General features: G+C 38.9%; 1 protein-coding gene across 2 annotated transcripts in view; it reads left to right on the top strand.

The window, feature by feature from the left end:
* pds5a (PDS5 cohesin associated factor A) overlaps positions 1-22,016 on the top strand; it is a 215,989-nt gene that overhangs the window by 130,765 nt on the left and 63,208 nt on the right. For both annotated transcript variants that reach the window (XM_039751317.1, XM_039751318.1), the window contains exons 18-23: positions 8,225-8,330; positions 12,457-12,617; positions 13,808-13,931; positions 14,570-14,728; positions 19,912-19,980; positions 20,661-20,797. In XM_039751317.1, coding sequence (XP_039607251.1) covers positions 8,225-8,330; positions 12,457-12,617; positions 13,808-13,931; positions 14,570-14,728; positions 19,912-19,980; positions 20,661-20,797 — 756 coding nt within the window. The remainder of the gene's footprint in view (positions 1-8,224; positions 8,331-12,456; positions 12,618-13,807; positions 13,932-14,569; positions 14,729-19,911; positions 19,981-20,660; positions 20,798-22,016) is intronic.

Genomic DNA, 22,016 nt, shown 5'->3' with positions numbered 1-22,016 from the left:
CTTACTTTTGTATGATTGGTATTTTGTCCTTGAATTTAATGAATCACTGCCATAATTGACAAGAGTTATTATTCTTTGTTTCACTTCAAAGGTGTATGCCACAAATATAAACATTTAATGTAGTTGGTGTTCAGACTTTCTCTTTTTTGTTGGTTTTTTTTTTCTTTCTCCCTTAAGATTAAGAAATGTCTCCTGTAACAAATCAAAAACCTGTAAAATATCTCATCTCATTTGTAGCTCAGTACTGATTGGTGTACCCAAGAACAAAAGATGGACACATCTGCAGCAAGATTTACTTTTAATAAAATATTTCTAATCACATAATCACTCAAGTAACTCCAAAATACAGTGCATCACTTTTTCCACATTTTATGTTACAGCCTTACTCCAAAATGGATTAAATTCATTTTTTTCCTCCGAATTCTATACACAACACCCCATAATGACAACGTGAAAAAAGTTTACTTGAGGTTTTTGCAAATTTATTAAAAAGTAAAAAAATCGAGATAGCACATGTACATAAGTATTCACAGCCTTTGCCATGAAGCTCAAAATTGAGCTCAGGTGCATCCTGTTTCCCCTGATCGTCCTTGAGATGTTTCTGCAGCTTAATTGGAGTCCACCTGTGGTAAATTCAGTTCATTGGACATGATTTGGAAAGGCACACCCCTGTCTATATAAGGTCCCAAAGTTGACAGTTCATGTTAGAGCACAAACCAAGCATGAAGGCAAAGGAATTGTCTGTAGACCTCAGAGACAGGATTGTCTTGAGGCACAAATCTGGGGAAGGTTACAGAAAAATTTCTGCTGCGTTAAACGTCCCAATGAGCACAGTGGCCTCCATCATCCGTAAGTGGAAAAAGTTTGAAACCACCAGGACTCTTCCTAGAGCTGGCCGGCCATCTAAACTAAGCAATCAAGGAGTAGGGCCTTATTCAGGGAGGTGACCAAGAACCCGATGGTCACTCTGTGAGAGCTCCAGAGGTCCTCTGTGGAGAGAGGAGAACCTTCCAGAAGGACAACCATCTCTACAGCAATCCACCAATCAGGCCTGTATGGTAGAGTGGCCAGACGGAAGCCACTCCTTAGTAAAAGGCACATGGCAGCCCGTCTGGAGTTTGCCAAAAGGTACTTGAAGGACTCTCAGACCATGAGAAACAAAATTCTCTGGTCTGATAAGAGAAAAATTGAACTCTTTGGTGTGAATGCTAGGCATCGTGTTTGGAGGATACCAGGCACCCTTCATCACCAGGCCAATACCATCCCTACAGTGAAGCATGGTGGTGGCAGCATCATGCTGTGGGGATGTTTTTCAGTGACAGGAACTGGGAGACTAGTCAGGATAAAGGGAAAGATGACTGCAGCAATGTACAGACACATCCTGGATTAAAACCTGCTCCAGAGCGCTTTTGACCTCAGACTGGGGCGACGGTTCATCTTTCAGCAGGCCAACAACCCTAAGCACACAGCAAAGATAGTTTAAAGGAGTGGCTTCAAGACAACTCTGAATGTCCTTGAGTGGCCCAACCAGAGCCCAGACTTGAATCCGATTGAACATCTCTGGAGAGATCTTAAAATGGCTGTGCACCGACGCTTCCCATCCAACCTGATGGAGCTTGAGAGGTGCTGCAAAGAGAAATGGGTGAAACTGGCCAAGGATAGGTGTGCCAAGCTTGTGGCATCATATTCAAAAAGACTTGAAGCTGTAATTGCTGCCAAAGGTGCATCGACAAAGTATTGAACAAAGGCTGTGAATACTTATGTACATGTGATTTCTCAGTTTTTTCATTTTTAATAAATTTGCAAAAACCTCAAGTAAACTTTTTACACGTTGTCATTATGGGGTGTTGTGTGTGGAATTCTGAGGATAAAAATGAATTTAATCCATTTTGGAATAAGGCTATAACATAAAATGTGGAAAAAGTGATGCGCTGTGAATTCTTTCTGGATGCACTGTATTGTTCAGAAAGACAATGAAAAAATAGTATATAAAATATGCTGCTCTTCATGTAAAAGCCCTACTTTGTTAGTTACCTGGTAACTCTAGAAACTGCCCCTTGCTAGGCAACATAAAGTGCCTCGTTTCTGGGCAAATAAAATACAACTATCTCAGACTGATGGCTATTATACTACAAAATATTGTCGAGCCGGGCTGTACATGGCTTGGGACTATTGGTGTGCTGCTGAAGAGCTCCTTGGAAATACTGTGCATGCACAATTATTAGGCAAATGGTAATCCTCATGATTAATTTTATTGTTGAACAAGTGCAATGCTCTCGTTAAATTAAATTGTGGATTGACCATCAAACCAGAATGTTTACCAAAGTCAAAGTGTGTTCTGTCTTTCTCATGGGAAAATACAAGTGTGCACAATTATTAGGCAAATAAATTACAAATCATTTTTCCCTGTCTTGCTTGTTTACTCCCAAGTTTTGCAGTAAGTGCCAAAAATACTGTAAGTAACAAAGTGACATACAACCATTAACAATTTTTTTTTGTCTATCAAAAATGTTTAATGACCAATAAAGACAATCCTTTTCAATTAATGCCATGAGCCTTCCCTCCAAGTCTAAGTGTTTTGGTCTGTTCATAATGAACCTTTGCTAAAGCAGCAACCACACCCTCCAAAACAGCCTTGAATGTTACTGATTTCTTTCTGTTCTGCAGCTTGAAGAAAATATCTCCCACAAAGCAGCAGTAGGATTGAGAGTTGACTTTTTTCAGTCTGTCTTCCACCCAAAAAGGCTTACTATCTCATCCTTAATGATAAAAGTCCACACCAGTACCCTTTTGCCACCTTGATGATGATGCGTGCCCATATGTGGTCCAGCTATTGACCCACCTTTCTGTTCCATCACAAATCACTCATTTCATCTGTTTATAAAACCTTTGAATCAGGTATTTCTTGGCTCTGATGTTGTATCTTGTGAATCTTATTCAGTGATGGTTGTGTTTCAGCCTTTATTACCTATGCAGTGTCTCTGAGCTTTTGACACCTTGTACTTTTGGACACTCCAGAAAAGTTGTAGTTCTTTAATACAGTGGCACTGGTAGGTTCCTGGTAGCTTTATGTTTAATTCTTCTGAAGTCTTTTGCAGTTAATTTGTGCCTTTTCTTCTACACAGCATTTTTCCAGCCCTGCTGACTATCCGCAACAAAAAGTTATGTCTGGTTGTCACACCTCAGTAGTTAGCAGTTTCCATTGTGTTGCCTCTCTCTGAAAGACATTTTACAATTTTTCACTTTTCAATGTCAGTTAAATCTCTTCTTTGGCCAGTTATTCCCAAAATAACAAAGTTGACTTGTAATTGTGCACACCTTAATATAGGTGTTAATCGCTTTAAGCCACACTCCCCTCATTAAACAAGTGCATAGTACCTGAAAATGGTTACATCCAATAATCATTTAGGTTTATATAGTTGAGTTGAACAACTTACATAGAAATAATAAAATTAGAAAACTGAATTAGCCTATTGTACACAAAATATATCGTTTATCAGCAATATAAGAAAACTGCAACAGGGATCTCCCAGCGGGAAAGGAACACCCAGCATGGCATATTTTTATTTCCAACCAAAAATTTATAAAATTACAGATATGGTTTTAAATTACAGTCAACTTGCTCCTAAGGAAAGGAAAAATAAAAAATAAACTAAAAATGCTAAGCAATGATTTTACAAAAAGAATAAAAGATGGCTCTAATCATATAAAGTCTTTTCTCTGCACCTTCTCATTTTCATTTTTAGAAATATCACACGCCTTGTTGTGCACTTCTTAATGATCACTAACCCACTTTTATAGTTTTCCTTTAATCCACCACTGCATTAAAAATATCACCATATCCAACCATATATTTAAATTCTTTCAATGAAACACATGTAGCTTGCAAGTTGGCAAATGTTACTGTTCTTCAGGTTCTCTGCTTCTTATATCTACTAGCTACTTGTTGCTTACAGTGCCTATAAAAAGCGTTCATATCCTTGAAAATTTTCTCACATTATTGTAAAATGTTAAAACACTGTGAATATGGCATTTTTGACATTGATCAACAGACTTTAAACTCAAAGGAAAATGGATTTCTGCAAGCTGGTCTAAATTAGTCACAAATATAAAACTCCAAGTAATTATTAGCATTAACACCCCTTTCAAGTTTGCATTTAGTAGATATGCACCTTTGGTGTAATTTATTGTCTTTAGTCTGTATATGTAGCTCTCTGTCAGCTTTGCCCAGCTTGTCTTTACTGTTTTTGTTTTGTTTTTTTTTGTTTGTTTTTTTTTGCCATTCTTGCAAAACTCAGAAATAAAGAAATGTTCAAGTGAAATTCAATTCTGCTTCTTGTATCATCGGGTCACAGAGCCTGGAAACGTGCCAGTTTATTCTAGACCCTTTAAAAACATTTTGTGCTAGGCAGTAAGGAATCAAAACAACTCTATTGTCTGATTGTACATTGGTGTTACTAACTGTTTATTTCAACATTTAAAGTATATTCATGTACAGTGGGGCAAGTATTTAATCTGCCACCAATTGTGCAAGTTCTCCCACTTAAAAAGATGAGAGAGGCCTGTAATTTTCATCATAGGTATACCTCAACTATGAGAGACAAAATAAGAAAAAAACAATCCAGAAAATCACATTGATTTTTGAAGAATTTATTTGCAAATTATGGTGGAAAAAAAGTATTTGGTCAATAACAAAAGTTCATATCAATACTTTGACCTCTGTCATTGCCAACAAAGGGTATATAACAAATGTTTTCTGTAAGTCTTCACAAGGTTTTCACACACTGTTGCTGGTATTTTGGCCCATTCCTCCATGCAGATCTCCTCTAGAGCAGTGATGTTTCGGGGCTGTCGCTGGGCAACACGGACTTTCAACTCCCTCCCTCCAAAGATTTTCTATGGGGTTGAGATCTGGAGACTGGCTAGGCTACTCCAGGACCTTGAAATGCTTCTAACAAAGCCACTCCTTTGTTACCCGGGCGGTATGTTTGGGATCATTGTCATACTGAAAGACCCAGCCACGTTTCATCTTCAGTGCCTTTGCTGATGGTAGGAGGTTTTCACTCAAAATCTGACGATACATGGCCCCATTCATTCTTTCCTTTACACAGATCAGTTGTCCTGATCCCTTTGCAGAAAAACAGCCCCAAAGCATGATGTTTCCACCCCCATGCTTTACAGTAGGTATGGGGTTCTTTGGATGCAACTCGGCATTCTTTCTCCTCCAAACACAAGTAGAGTTTTTACCAAAAAGTTCTATTTTGGTTTCATCTGACCATATGACATTCTTCCAGTCCTCTTCTGGACCATCCAAATGCTCTCTAGTAAACTTCAGATGGGCCTGCACATGTACTGGCTTAAGCAGGGGGACACATCTGGCACTGCAGGATTTGAGACCCTGGCGGCGTAATGTGTTATTGATGGTAGCCTTTATTAATTTGATCCCAGCTGTCTGCAGATCATTCACTAGGTCCCCCCGTGTGGTTCTGGGATTTTTTGCTCACCTTTCTTGTGATCATTTTGACCCCATGGGGTGAGATCTTGCGTGGAGCCCCAGATCGAGGGAGATTATCCGTGGTCTTGTATGTCTTCCATTTTCTAATAATTCCTCCCACAGTTGATTTCTTCACACCAAGATGCTTACCTATTGCAGATTCAGTCTTCCCAGCCTGGTGCAGGTCTACAATTTTGTTTCTGGTGTCCTTTGACAGCTCTTTGGTCTTGGCCATAGTGGAGATTGGAGTGTGACTGCTTGAGGTTGTGGACAGGTGTCTTTTATATTGATAACGAGTTCAAACAGGTGCCATTAACACAGGTAATGAGTGGTGGACAGAGGAGCCTCTTACAGAAGAGGTTACAGGTCTGTGAGAGCCAGAAATCTTGATTGTTTGTAGGTGACCAAATACTTATTTTCCACCATAATTTGCAAATAAATTCTTTAAAAATCAGACAGTGTGATTTTCTGGATTTTTTTTTCTCATTTTGTCTCCAATAGTTGAGGTATACCTATGATGACAATTACAGGCCTCTCATCTTTTTAAGTGGGAGAACTTGCACAATTGGTGGCTGACTAAATACTTTTTTGCCCCACTGTAAATAGGTTTTATGAAGATCAGTTCTTTCAAACCAGAGGAATACAAGGTTAACTTGCTGCACTTTAGTGCAAGCTGTGGATCGTAGAAGTTGATTGTCAGTCAAGAGCTCTCCATGCTCTTTGTGAAATACAATTGTTGATAATTGAGCTTTTGGGGCTGTTTTGTTTCTACTGCCCATGAACCCATTGATAAGATCAGTAGTTTTGTGAATTGTGCAAACTATAAGGTTGTTTTGGCATAGTCTCCCAAATTGAAGATTACTCTAAACACATTAGAAAATAAGCAAAGGAATTGTTAACTGAAAACAACTGGTCTTTATTTTCTGCAATCCAATAATTTTCAACAATTTTTTGTAGGGTAAATTCTGCATTATTTGAAAACATGTTTAGAAAATAAGTCTCCTCCTTTTTATAGGCATAAGTTATGTTATGTGCCTATATGTCTTCACTACATCCTTTCATTCGGCTATTTATCTCTCATTTTTGGGACCAAAAAAATTACTTCATTTTTAAACAAGGGCAGTGAAGGTATCATCCTCAATAGCTTTCGCATTTATTCTCTGTTGTGGTCTATCTTTGCACAATGACAGATGATATTTTAGCAATGCTAGTCCTTGATTTGAAATAATTTAAATAACACTAACTTATTATATTTTAAGTTGCTTTTTTGTTTTAAACAATCTGTGCACTACTATATTTCTTTTTTTTTTCTGCTGCTGATAAATAATTGCTTCCACTATCCTCATCAGTTTATTGAAAAATTCTCGTATATTTTTATGCAATGATACTTTGGATTAAAGTCGGTAGGGGGCAAATGTTGCTGCTTTAAAAAAATATTCCTTTTCTACCCTGGCTGAACCCCATCCATTAAATAACCTGTCATCACAGTCACCCATCATAAACATTCTGAAGTATATTAAGTTCTTTTGCTTGAATCAAATTGAGAATTATTTTCAGTTGAGGGAGTTATTAAAAAGTTGAATTTGCATCACAAGAGAAGTTTAGCTTCAGTGGAGTGGTGGCTGTAAGGCTAAGGATCTGCACTGGTATCTAGAAGGTTGCCGGTTCAAATTCCCATTACTGCCAAAAGAGATCCTACTCTTCTGGGCCCTTGAGCAAGTCCCTTAACCTGCATTTGCTGTGGGGGAGCTGTACAATGGCTGACCCTGCACTCTGACCCCACAGAGTATGAGAAAATGAACAAATTCCTAATACAATAAAATGTATAAGGTGAAATAAAGTACCAAAGAAAAAACTCAAAATAGTTTGTTTTAATTTGTATTTAACCGGTTTAATTTGGTAACATAATGGTTAGTATTTTTGCCTTGCAGATCTAGTATCCTAGGTTTAAAACCTGCTCCCGAGTGTTGTCTGTGTGGAGTTTGCACATTTTCCTTATGTCTGCAAGTGTTTGCTTCCTTTTACCTGAGTTTTATTCCCACATCCCCAAAGATGTACAAATTAATGTTAATTAGCAGTTTTAAACTGGCCACTTTTGGGTTTGTGCATAAGTGGCCCTGCTTTAGAATGGTGTATTTTTTTTCACTTCACTGTAGCACTAGGCAAATATTTATTAGATTAAATTGGTAAAGCCTTGACATAAAAATATTTAACTGAAGGTAGAGACTATTTTTAGACTGACAAATTTAATTTTCAAAAGTTCCTCTTGAAGGAGTATTGGTTTAGAGCTAATTTAGAAGTAAGAAGAATCCTTATGTAGAACACTTAGATTGTTTCATTTTTCAACAATGCATTCCTTAATGACCTTATTGCCATAAACAAATTAAAATTATACATTGTGTATTCAGAATAACCAACAGTCCATTTAATAAAAGTAGATAAAGCTGACTTGTGTTACTAGGAAGCTAATGTCACTCAATGGAATACACAGAGTGATTGAAATGGTTAACATGTTTTTTCCAGTTATGAAATTTGTGTTTTGTTGGAAAATCATGAATTGGCATAACTCATTCATTTCAAACTAGTGTTTGATTTATCTGTTTCACATTTCAATGACCATGACCCAAGTCAACTATTTTTCAGGGGTCAAATCGCATTTACTTTTTTTTCCCTATTTATAGAGAGAGTGTTTTTTGTGTGCCAGAATAAAGTGTGTTTTTTGTTTTACAGTGCTTTGGTTAAACTTCTAAATAAATCGATAGAAGGAACTGCAGATGATGAGGAGGAGGGAGTAACGCCTGATACTGCTATCCGTTCTGGTCTGGAGCTACTAAAGGTATATCTTTTACTGTGAGATACTTTATTAATCCCAAGGGGAAATTCACATAATCCAGCAACAGCATACTAATACAAAAAAAATATTAAATTAAAGAGAATAAAAATGCAGGTAAAAACATACAATAACTTTGAATAATGTTAACGTTTACCCCGGCCCCCCAGGTGGAATTGAAGAGTTGCATAGTGTCGGGGAGGAACGATCTCCTCAGTCTGTCAGTGGAGCAGGAGAGTGACAGCAGTCTGTTGCTGAAGCTGCTCCTCTGCCTGGAGATGACACTGTTCAGTGAATGCAGTAGATTCTCCATGATTGACAGGAGCCTGCTCAGCACCCATTGCTCTTCCACGGATGTGAACCTGTCCAGCTCCATGCCTACAATAGAGCCTGCCTTCCTCACCAGTTTGTGCAGGCATGAGACATCCTTCTTTATGCTGCCTCCCCAGCACACCACCGCGTAGACGAGGGTACTCGCCACAATCATCTGGCAGAACATCTGCAGCATCTTATTGCAGATGTTGAAGGATACCAACCTTCTAAGGAAGTATAGTCGGCTCTGACCTTTCTTAAACAGGGCATCAGTATTGGCAGTCCAGTCCAATTTATCATCCAGCTGCACTCCCAGGTATTTATATGTCTGTACCCTCTGCACACAGTCTCCTCTGATCACGGGGCCCATGAGGGGCCTCCTCCTAATATCCACCACCAGTTCCTTGGTCTTGCTGGTGTTTAGGTGTAAGTGGTTTGAGTCACACTATTTAACAAAGTCCTTGATTAGTTTCCTATACTCTTCCTCCTACCAGTCTCCTGATGCAGCCCACAATAGCAGCGTCATCAGTGGACTTTTGCACGTGGCAGGACTCCGAGTTGTATTGGAAGTCTGATATATATAGGTTGAACAGGACCAGAGAAAGTACAGTCCACTGCGGCACTCCTGTGTTGCTGACCACAATGTCAGACCTGCAGTTCCCGAGATGCACATACTGAGATGTGTCTGTAAGAGAGTCCACAATCCATGTCATCAGGTGTGACTCTACTCCCATCTCTGTCAGCTTGTCCCTAAGGAGCAAGGGTTGAAGGCGCTATAAAAGTCCAAAAACATAATTCTTACAGCACCACTACCTCTGTCCAAGTGGGAGAGGGATCGGTGTAGCATATAGATGATGGCATCCTCCGCTCCCACCTTCTCCTGGTATGCGAACTGCAGAGGGTCGAGGGCGCGACGGACCTGTGGCCTCAGGTGGTGAAGCAGCAGCTGCTCCGTGGTCTTCATCACATGTGACGTCAGAGCAACAGGCCAGAAGTCATTCAGCTCACTAGGGCGTGATACCTTTGGGACTGGAGTGATAAAAGATGTTTTCCAAAGCCTTGGGACTCTCCGCTGTTCCAGGCTCAGGTTGAAGATGCACTGTAGAGGACACCCCAGTTCCAGCGCACAGGCCTTCAGCAGTTATTTATTGAAATGGGTTACTGTTTCTTGAGATTTATCATTTATGAATGTACCAGAAAGTACGGGAAAATAGTGGGTGGAGGGTAGGACTACTTTAAATAGATCCACAATTCTGGATTGAAATTCTGTGCACAATGATCAGTATGAAATTGGTACATTTTGTCTTTGTGTTAGTTTCCCTCCCACATTACAAGAGAGAGATACACAGGTTAGATTAACTTACTATTACAAATCGGCTTTGTGTGTATGAGTGGGCCATGTGATTTACTGGCACCCTGTCCAAAGATGATTTCTGTCCTGTTCAGAATTCTTCTGGTACATGGTGTAGGCCACTGCAACCAATAATTTGCTTAAAGGGGCTTGATTAAGTTGTAACATAGCAATTATTTTCAGTTCATACATTTTGGAGGTTCTTCCATTGTCACTGTTGGTCAAATTTTCATTTTAGCTTGAAGAACAAATCTAATCTGAGTTATAAAAAACAAAACTCAGTCCTTTTAAAATGAAAATGTTTTTCTGTGCATGGATAGATAGGTTTGTAGGATTATTTAAATATTTGTATTAATATTTGAAAACTGATGACCATTTAACAAAATTTTGTTTCTGTATGGAAATTCAAGGACTAAATTGTGATGGTTATTCTTCTGAGTCAGAGAAACTCCAAAAAGTCTTGTGAGGTTGTTCCTGACAGAAGGGGTCATGGGCACCAAAGGCTCAGTAATGGGTGTGAGAAGTGAAGACTAGACTGCCTGGTCAGGTCCCACAGAAGCATTACTGTAGCACATTTTGTTGAAAAAAAAACTTAATACTGGCCATGAGAGAGGTGTCAGAACCCACAGTGCATCACAGCTTGCTACTTATGGGACTGTATAGCTGCAGACTGTTCAGATGTTAAATCTTGTTCACTGAAAAAAGCACCTACAGTGGTCACATGAACATCAGAACTAGACCATGTAGCAATTTCCTGGTCTGATGAATCATGTTTTGTTTCAGGTCATGTGGATGGCCAGTTGCCTATGTGGTGTTTTCATGGGTAAAATATGCAATGGATAGGATGCAATATGGTCAGAAGGCAGGCTTTCATTAATGTAGTTGCTTAGACAAGTACCGCCAACCTAAAGATTCTTTCAGACCTTGTTCACCCCTTCATGGCAATGGTATTCTCAGATTGCACTGGCATCGTTCAGCAGTATAGTGTACCCTGCTACTGTGCCAAAATTGTTCAGCAATGGTTTGAGGAATATGACAGAGTTCAAGGTGTTGACTTTGCCTCAGAAATCCTCTGATCTCTATCTAATCCAGCACGTGTCTGATGTGCTAGAGAAACTAGTCTGATCCACATTGGCCCCACCTCACAAATTGCTGGGCTTAAAGAATCGGCTGCTAATATTTTTCTGCCAGATACCACAGGACACCTTCAAAGGTCTTTTGGAATCCATGACAAGGTGGCTCGGAACTTTTCTGGTCATATTTGGCCAGTAGTTTTAGTGATGTAGCTGAACAGCATATTGTTAATACAGCATGTTAATGGTCTATCTTCATGTATGTTGGATACCTTGATTTAGTACATTAATTCCACTTTTCTCAGTACCCTCCACAGAAAAACTGGACATTGAGTCAAGGGTTCCTTTTATTAGGGAAATAATAATTCTGCAGTTTACCACAATTTAAACTTCTGTGGTTTGTAATACTGCAATATTGTAATTTATAATACTGTACTGTGGTATCCCAAGCAGTTTTCACTCCTAATCATATTCGGAGCAAATGCCTGCATGTTACATTGGAACTCCACAATATTTGTATCTGCCTTTGATAATAAAAACATAACATGAAATCATACCCTGCTATCATCAAATGCTGCTTCGTTTTCCCTACTTATAACAGAGTAAACTTTTTTTGATACACGCATGCACACATAGTTATAAGACTCATTCCTTCTTTGTTTGCTTCTACAAATCAAGCCTATTTGCAAGTATGTTTGATGTCTTTGCTAACTTCTGTTCATTCTTTCATCCTGTTAGTAGGTATACTAAGGGTCAAAGTCCTAAACAGAGCCTCTGTTTTAAAAAAAAAAAAAAAAAATCTAACTCAGTTGCTAAAGAATTTTTTTGTATTCCAGTGTTGGGTTTGGATTTTGAGTCAGGTCGAATATAGAGATTAGTTGTGCAATAGTCAGACTTTTATTTAAATACATTCACTAGCAGGAATACAGATAACCATCCATCCATTATCCAACCCGCTATATCCTAACCACAGGGTCACAGGGGTCTGCTGGAGCCAATCCCAGCTGATACAGGGCGCAAGGCAGGAAACAAATCCCAGGCAGGGCGCCAGCCCACCGCAGACAGATAACAATGATAGTTATTTTTGTTAATGCAAAATGTAGCCTCATTTCCATGTTATCTTATTCTAAAGGAATAATTTAAATACATTGCTTTATTTTTTCATAAGATTTCCATTACAGAGTCACTGCTAACAGAAACTCAGTATTGCATTTCACCTTAATATTCTATTCTTTACTCTAGCTGAACTGGGATTTGTTCCTTTTTTCAGAGGAAGTTTTCTGTCATTTATACAATTGCTGCTGCTTTTCAATGTTGAATTATTATCCATTTTAAATCATTGATTGATTAATGACTTTTTTGCAATTTTACTTTTCCCCTTCTCTCTGTCTTGTAGGTTTTGTCTTTCACACACCCAACCTCCTTTCATTCAGCAGAAACATATGAATCTCTTCTACAGTGCCTCAAAATGGAAGATGATAAAGTGGCGGAGGCAGCTATTCAAATTTTCAGAAACACTGGACACAAAATAGAAACGGAACTTCCACATATTCGATCGTGAGAATTTTATTTGGTTTATCAACTGAGTAATTTTGCACCTCCAGTTTGTAACTAATTAGATACAGTGTATGTAGTTTTGCATTGAAGATTAAGGTCAAAAATGTCAATTCAGGTGCTCTGGCATGTTCCATTTTCATTCACAAGTAGTTCTGGAAGTGGTTTATTTAACAATATTTTAGTAAAAATTCAGGTGCTTGTGACATTGTGAGCATGTAGCTGGACAACTTGTGAATTATGCCACACGAGTAACCAGAGATCTTTTCATTGAATTTTTTTAATATTGTTTATTGTTATACAGCTTTGGTCACTCACAATAGATCCCTGTTACACCAGAAATGTTACTGTTTTCATACATGAAAATATGAAATTAAAACATTTCAGTCTGTTTGCATGACTAGTTCCCAACCACCCACTTCCCCCTCCACCCCTCTTCTTATCCCTAAAACCTCTATACTCTGCATGCAGGAGTAAGTGTAAATGTCTAAGTGTTACTAAGCCACAGAGTTCTTTGACAGCTTTGAGACTACTGCATTATTAAGTCTTTTATAACTCTTAAGTGCCTTGTCTGTTCTAAAGTTTGGAGGGCTTTATTTGTTTAAAGGCATTTGGAGTGGGCTATGTGGAAAACAAATGGTATTGACATTCTTCTAGATTTTTCCTTTAAGATCACTCTCTGTTGGGAAGAATTTATTTAGCCCTTATTCCATTCCCTGTGACTGCATCTCCAGGGACAGTCAACATCCCATAAGCTTGATAGGTTGCCATCTCTCCCAAGGGATGCAACTCTTTTTCTTTCTTTCTTTCTCTCTTTCTTTCTCTGTCATATATTCTGGTGCACACAGGAATGTCATATGCCCCCTCTTTTTACAGTGGTGCTTTCACAGAATCTCTTAAAACTAATACCTTTCCCAATTAGTAGTGGTATACAGTGTACATTTAATGAAATCTAAAAGTAAGTAGGGAAAGGCAGGCTTTATTTGCAAAGTTTTGTGACAAAAGTATAAAAATAAGAGCTCCTAGTACATTGTACATTTGTAATGTCCAATCCTTCATAAGAATCCTCTAAGTTTAAAAAACAAAGCATTTGCGTGTTATTTTTTTTAAATGTTTCAAAGTATCTGTCTAATTTGTACTTTAGCATCTTTTCCTAAAGAAAGCTAAATATTTTGTATTCTGATTGTTTACAGCACCTTAATTCCTATTCTCCATCAAAAAGCTAAGAGAGGAACACCTCACCAGGCAAAGCATGCTGTCCATTGCATTCATGCAATATTTCACAATAAAGAAGTACAGCTTGCTCAGATATTTGAAGTAAGTATCGTTCAGCATCTACAATTTTGCAAAATACCAAATGTAAGTTCAGCATTATATTGATTGTTTTTGAATGTTTGCTATATCCTCCTTATTGCTAAGCTTTCTTAATGCAAATATTGCATGCTAAAAATTTGAAACCTGTGGTTAGGTTGTGCTGTAGTTAGTACATGTGTCTCACAGCTGTAGAATACTTGGCTTTGTGTGTTTATGCACATGAAAGTGGTCTGCAAAGACTTTCCAACCCAAGTAGGTTGTGCTCCATGTTCTGAGATTAAGTGAGTTTATATAGTACATAACTTTAATGGTGATGTTGAAATCAAAAAACAAGCCTAATACTTATTCAGGTTAAATTGATATCTTCCAATATTAGTCAGTTTATCTTAAATATAGTGAAGGAAGCCTAAATAGCATTTTCCTGAAATTTTATATACATAATAGTGCAGTTAAGCACTTGTCCCCTTCTGTAGTTTGAATTGATTAAATATACAGAAACTTGTTAGTTTTCATTTTATAATCCCACTTCTTAAACAGAACACTTAAGATTTCCTATCAGTTACATGTTCTGTTAATAGTAGATAACTGTACTTCTGGTTTTCTTTTCCTCTTTTTTGAATGTAGTATGTTTTTTCTTACAGCCTCTCAGTAGGAGTCTCAATGCAGATGTGCCAGAACAGCTAATAACTCCACTAGTTTCTCTGGGTCATATTTCAATGTTGGCACCAGACCAATTTGCTTCACCTATGAAGTCAATTGTTGCAAATTTTATTGTAAAGGATCTTCTCATGAATGATCGGGTAAATAAACTTTTTTTTTTTTTAACTTTTATAATGTTTGATGTTTTCCAATAATAACATTTACATTGTACTTGAGAAATTGTGAATGGTGTTCTGGCATTTTGTGTCTAAAGTAGTTAGTAATAAGATTTGGCTGGTTTATGCATTCAGTGAAAGTTCAGACTTGCATACAAAATTGGATTATAAATGTCTGCAAGAATGGAGCTCACACATAACCCGAGGCCAATCTGTATTTAGCTCTAAAGTCTGTTGGTACTGATGATGGTGTTTATTGCAGCAGCAGAAAGATGGCAGTGTAAAATGCCATCATGAAATTCTGACTTAACACAAGCCCCTTTTACACAGTAGAACACCGGAATCTACCAAGCTTACTTATTCCAAAATCGCGTTAAAATCTGCTTGTTCACATAGATTAAAATGAGTAAACTATGTTAAATATCAGTTTAAGTAAATAAATGGCCTTTTCCTACCTGTTATCTATTTATACATTTTTAACATGTTGAATTATATTTCATTGTTAATTAAGTTTAATATGTCAATATTCAATAAATCATTCAAGCAAAATACAGTACACCCCCAAAATTCACAGGTGTTACGTTCCTAAAGCACCCGCGAATTGTGAAAAACCGCAAATTTTGAATGTGGATTAAAAAAATGCCTATTTTTATAGTTTAAACACTAATTATGCCTACAAACACTATTTTAATTTCAAACTCAGCTTAATACATTACCTAAAAAAAAAAGAATGTAAAGGTAAACCTGTATACTGTACAGTACTGTACTGATGTCACCCGCATGTGCGTTTTCATTGCCAGAAGGTGTAGAGCATTTTGGCGGCATCCTGGCACTTTAACCCTTAAACTGCCACACACTTGGAGGTTAATGCATCCCTGGACACCATATACTTTTTTGTTGCACTTTAAGTAAACGTCACAATTCACAAAGAAAACTTGAAATTTTAATTAAACACATTTTTTCAATGCAAAGAGCATCACAATTACTGCATCACTGATCATTTTACACACTGCTAATGAACTGTAAAAACTGTTTAAAAAAACTACTGGAACAATATGTACAAGATGCAACTGACGCCATGGATAAAATTCAGTAAATCACTGAGCCAACTGCACTTGAACTGGCTGCACTCAAGCACACAGAGGTAAACGCAGATGCTTGCAGGCTAGTCTATTGCAGCAGCTGAATCCCAGGGACAGTGAGGGTGCAGGGTGTCACACTTGGGTCACAGAATTGCACAGAAACACATGAGATTGTAGAGACAGGAACTTTATTCAAACACTTTAAACAAACATGTCTCTTTCAAAAGTAAAACGAGCTCAGTATGCAGTTAATTCTCGATTAAAGAATAGACGAACATCATAGGGGAGCACAACGGGAGTGTAACTCCCAACAGGAGCAGAGGATGTCTGGGGGAGGAGAGAGAGAAACAAAGCAATCAGCCAAAAAGGATAGGTGCTGTTCATGCTTTTAAGTAAGCGTAGCGTGAGAAGCATATCACACGTCAGAGCAGCCGCAAGTAAGGGAGCAATGTGAAAATAGTCTTATCAGAGTTTTTTAAGAGGGGTTTTTTGAGGAGCGTCTGTGTCTTCTAGTGGTGTGTTCAGCCCCCCTGCTTACAAGGGGCTGGCAGTGACAATGAGCTGGCTGCTCAACAAATGTACGGCACTGACTGAACATCTCCTGCGTACTCGCAAATGGCACTGGGAAACGACTATAGCCGGTTGTGGCAATTTAAGGGTTAAGAGGAACAAAACAGAAAATACAAGAACAATCAGCTGGAGATGTATCACAGTCAGTCAGCAGCAAGAAGAAATGAATGATGCTGTAGCGGTCCGGTACCGCTAAGATTCACAACATTGAAGACAGTGATATATTTATTTTTATGGTGGAGATTCCAGGGACGCACCCTACCATGGCCCAATCCGCACGCACTCACAAACAGAGACAAAAACAAAGCAAACCAGTAATCAATCAGCAAAAAAAGAATGTAATGAAAACAAATGAAATAAATGAAAACAAATATACCACCCGTGCTCCCCTTCCAGCAATTACACATTAAATACAACAAGGCACAAACAAAACACACACAGTACATCATGAAAAACATTCATGTAAAACTGCAACGGATGAAATGTAATGATGAAAATAAATAGTCCAAAGATCCGCACATAGAAAGGAAATGTAAAGATCGTCCTACCGCTAGTTCCTGAAATGGTAAAGACAGGTGGGCGGGTTCAGGAGCACACCTTTCTTTGCAGGATCACCATGAATCCACTTACAGTCCTCATGTACACAGGCAGACAGCAGACAATCCAGACACACGAAACAATCCATGACAAAATGAATAAGTACAGGTACAGAAGGCAGACAGACAGGAACTTGTAACACAAATTACAAAAACTTTTTTTTTTTGCTTTTGGTTACCAGCCCCCTTTTTAAAAGCTGTGCTAACATCCTTTGACCCCAACAACCCCAGCACCCTCAGCAGAAGACCAATCAGAGCCATTGCGGGGACTGCTGGGAGTTGTAGTTTCAAATTCTATTGGCTACTTTCACCATCCCAAGCCGCGTTTTCCTCTACAGTTGTTTCCTGTTCTCTCTACAGTGCAGTATTGCCGCGATCAAAGCCATAAAAATTGCGGACGGTATTTGCGGTTTCCAGTAACAATTATTAGGTAGGTTCTAAGGAAAAATCCGTCAATGACTGTGGCTGTGAACTCTGAACTGCAACTTCATGGGGGTCTGCTGTACTTCCTTATAGATGTGTGTATATAATATGTGTGTGTGTGTGTGTTATAAAAAGTGCCTAGCCTACCAGAAACAACAATTTGACACTGTACTCACTATTTAATTTGACATTTTTTGGCTGCAGGAAGGGATGAGGAGGAAAATGAAACGGAAGGTGGTTATTGTTTAGAAGGAGGCTCCTTTATGCAAATCTTTTCTTTGTAAAATTGTCGAGATGGTGGATTTGGACATGCTGTACATTATATTTCTGCACAATTTCCTTCTTCGTTTTGATTGTGATCGCTGTTTCTCAAGTTATGCTTATGCAAACGAAGATGAGATGGTCAGGGATAGAATAGTGTTTGGCACAAACTCAGCAGAAGTGCGAGAGAAACTTTTTTTACGTTAATAGACACGCTGCCGCTAAATATTCGCAGGCAAAATCCACAACTTAATACCAGGAATGCCTGTTGAACATCTTAGATTCACGAGTACCGATTTAGGTAGTGATCACTTCCTGTTATCTTTACAACGGTTGACAACGAAGATGAGATGGTCAGGGATAGAGTAGACAAACACGGAATGTAACTTAAACACAACACATCCTCCAAATACGAACCTGATTGAAACAAATAATAATAATCAAATCCTTGATGACAGCAACACTCATAACAGTGACAGAACAATTACATTGACAATCACGTTGCGTGAGCAGTTTGGTGGTGGGTTAATGATTGTCTGGGGAGGCATATCCATGGAGGGTCACACAGACCGCTACAGGCTTGACAAAGGCACCTTGGCTGCCATTAGGTATCAGGATGAAATCCTTGGTCCCATTGTCAGACCCTATGCTGGTACAGTGGCTCCTGGTGCACGACAATTCCTGGCCTCATGTGGTGAGAGTATGCAGGCAGTTCCTGGAGGATGAAGGAATTGATACCATTGACTGGCCACCACACTTTCTGGGGCGTCTTTGAATTCAGGGCTCTGTAGGTTGATCATTTTCATTTCCATCAAACAATGTGGCATCCTTTCGTTCCTAACACATTACCCAGTCTATATCAGTATAGATATCCAGGAGGATTTCTTTTTCCCATTGAGATCTGATGTGTTTTCAAAGTGTTCCTTTAATTTTTTTGAGCAGTTTATATATATATATATATATATATATATATATCTATATTTATATCTATATATATATATATATATATATATATATATATATATATATATATAAATATAAATAAAATACACTGCTCACAAAAATTAAAGGAACACTTTTTTTTATTGGGCCTGGCATGAAATCAATTAAACCTGTCTGATAATTTTCTGGTTGGTTAAGCAGCTGAGGTCATTTTTAATCACTTTTAGCTGTATTGGTGTTCATGGACTTAACGACAGGGGCACTAAAGTGGCAACAATTAGAAAACCCTCAAAACAGGACTGGTTTTACATGTGGAGGTCATTTCAAGTTTCTCCCTCTTGATCTTTTTTGGCTGGTTTTCCACTTGTGCTAGTTTTGGCTTGAGTAATCATCTCTACTGGCAGTATGAGGCGATTCCTTATCCCTACAGAAGTTGCACAGGTTGTCCAACTTCTCCAGGATGGCACATCCACACGTGCTGCAGCAAGAAGGTTTAATGTGTCTCCCAGCACAATCTCCAGAACATGGAGGAGATTTCAGGAGACTGGCTGTTATTCTCTGAGAGCTGGACAGGGCCGTAGAAGGTCCTCAACCCATCAGCAGGACCGATACCTGCTCCTTTGTGCAAGGCGGAACAGGCTGAGCACTGCTCGTGCCCTACAGAATGACCTCCACAGGGCCACTGGTGTGAATGTCTCTACCCAAACAATCAGGAACAGACTTCATGAAGATGGCCTGAGGGCCTGACGTCCTGTAGTGGGCCCTGTGCTCACTGCCCAGCACCGTGGAGCTCGACTGGCATTTGCTCAAGAACACCACAATTGGCAAGTCCGCCACTGGCGCCGTGTACTTTTTATAGACGAGAGCAGGTTCACCCTGAGCAGCTGTGATAGACGTGAAAGAGTCTGGAGAAGACAAGGAGAACGATATGCTGCCTGCAACGTCGTTCAACATGACCGGTTTGGTGGTGGGTCAGTGATGGTCTGGGGAGGCATATCCATGGAGGGACGCACAGACATCTACTGCGTAGGAAATGGTTCTCTGACTGCCATAAGGTATCGAGATGAAATCCTTGAACCCATTGTCAGACCCTACGCTGGTGCAGTAGGTCCTGGTTTCCTCCTAATGCACGACAAAGCCCGGCCTCATGTGGCAAGAGTATGCAGGCAGTACCTGGAGGATGATATAATATATAATTGGTTTTAACATTTTTAAAAGAGTTTTGTATTTTTTAATTTTGTCTTTTAAAGTGCTGGTATAATATGTAGCCAATGTTTAATCTTTTCTGTTTAAGTCTGTAGGCAATAAAAATGGAAAGTTATGGTCTCCTGACGAGGAGGTTTCTCCAGAAGTACTAGCAAAGGTAATATCTTTCAAAGTCCACAAGCTTCATTTTCCTTTCCAGGATTTTAAGATCTAAGAATGAGCAGTCAGGCTATTTTTGGAGTCTTGGGGCTTCATACTTTTACCTAATGAATTGTAGTTGACTTTGATAGTCATTTAGGCCAATAAATAGTAAGTTATTCTACAAAAATAAGAATATTTTTTTCCTTAAAATGGAGGTTTCTAGGTATGATAGTTATTTTATTATAATGGTTGGTGACACACAGGAAGAAAATCTTGTACACTTAGGTTAGAATAAAATGTGCTTCTCTGTAAGCATAAGTAACTGATTAGACTGAAAAATGACAGAAAATTATCTTCTGCTACTTGTTTCTCAGCTGTAAGAAAAAATACGCTCTGTTTCTTGATGTTGTATAGTCATGTCTTGTAACCTTGGAGTTTAATTTTATCTAAAATACAAGTTCTTTCAATCATCCATCTCTCTGTCTATAATGTCTTTATTTCTCTGTCTTTCTCACAACATTTGAAATACTACATAAAATGTTTAAAATACTAAGCTTCAAGATGCATAATGGCTTAGACGTTTACGTATCACAATGATAAAAGAATTTTGAATAACACGTTTCTTAAAAATTTGTTTTAGTTAAGTTATTTTAGTTCTAAGTGTTTGCTTGATATCAATTTGAATTACCTTTGCAGGTGCAGGCTATCAAGTTACTGGTTCGCTGGTTATTGGGAATGAAAAATAACCAGTCCAAGTCTGCTAATTCCACACTACGTTTATTATCTGCTATGCTTGTAAGTGAAGGGGATTTAACAGAGCAAAAAAAAATCAGGTAGATCTTTTTTATATATATTTTTTGTACATCTATTTATTTCTATGTATGAGACTGGACCCAGTTAGACTCAAATATCAGGCAATTTCTAATGAATCTGCATGCAGTTTGTGTGAGGAATTTGCAGACTTGGATGCAACTGCCAATCCCAATATGATGTGGGAGGTGGTTGGTGTTGGTGATGTACCCAGAAGGAGGCATTTCCTCTTGCTGGGCACTCTGGATATCATTTAGAGGAGTCACAGCAAATGGCTTGATGGTAACTCCAGTTTGTACCGGGAACTAAGATTGATGGCTACAAGGGCTCTGAGGGCAGATAAGGAGGCATTTCTTTGAAGAATATGTGAGCAAATGACACACTATCCAGCTTACAGAGGAATTAAAGCATTACACACATGCATATCTGTCCCTTGGAGAGTCACAGTCAGGACAGGTGATAGAATGGTACTTACAAATGACTCTGCATTTGTGACCCACTAGGCTGGTTACTTTGAGAAACTGTTTAAAGCTGATCTTCCTGCTAGGACGTTGGACCTCTCTGGGTTCACGGTTCTTGAGGCTGATCCTCCAATTAGCTGTGAACCATCCAATCTAACTAAGGTTGTACAGTGGTGAACCAGCTGAAGGTTGGGTAGGCTGCAGTGATTTGTAGTATCCAGGGTGAACTTGTCCAGGCTGTTGGCAAGGCTGTCTTCCTGGAATTGCAAGCAACCTTTGCTTCCATTTGGGTGGCGGGCATCATCCAGTCTGTCTGGAAAATGGGACTTGTCATCCCTATCAGGAAAGGGAAGGGTAATTGCCTGGATTGCGGTATTTACAGGAGGATAACAGTGCTTTCACTGCCTGGTAAGGTTCTTGCTAGGGTCATTCTCAATAGGATCTGTGATCACCTTCTCATCTACCAACAACCGGAGCAGTCTGGTTTTACGCACAAGACATCTACAAAAACTGCATCCTGGCACTGAGGGTTCTCATGGAGAACAAATGTGAATATCAGCATAGTTTCTTTGCAGCCTTTGTGGATTTTTGGAGAGTTTTCGAACTCTATTGTTCAGGCTGCCCTGTGGGACATCCTCTTACATTTCAGGATTCTTACATCCAAAGTTGCTGGGTGTCATGGCAGGCCTGTACACTGGTACTGTAAGTGTTGTGCAGAATGGAGGCAGAATCTCTGTGTTTTTCCCAGTTGATTCTGGGGTTTGTCAGGGCTGCATTCTTT

Source organism: Polypterus senegalus, chromosome 4 (assembly GCF_016835505.1).
Source record: "Polypterus senegalus isolate Bchr_013 chromosome 4, ASM1683550v1, whole genome shotgun sequence".
Taxonomy (NCBI): Eukaryota; Metazoa; Chordata; class Cladistia; order Polypteriformes; family Polypteridae; genus Polypterus; species Polypterus senegalus.
This window is presented reverse-complemented; position numbering and strand designations above follow the sequence as displayed.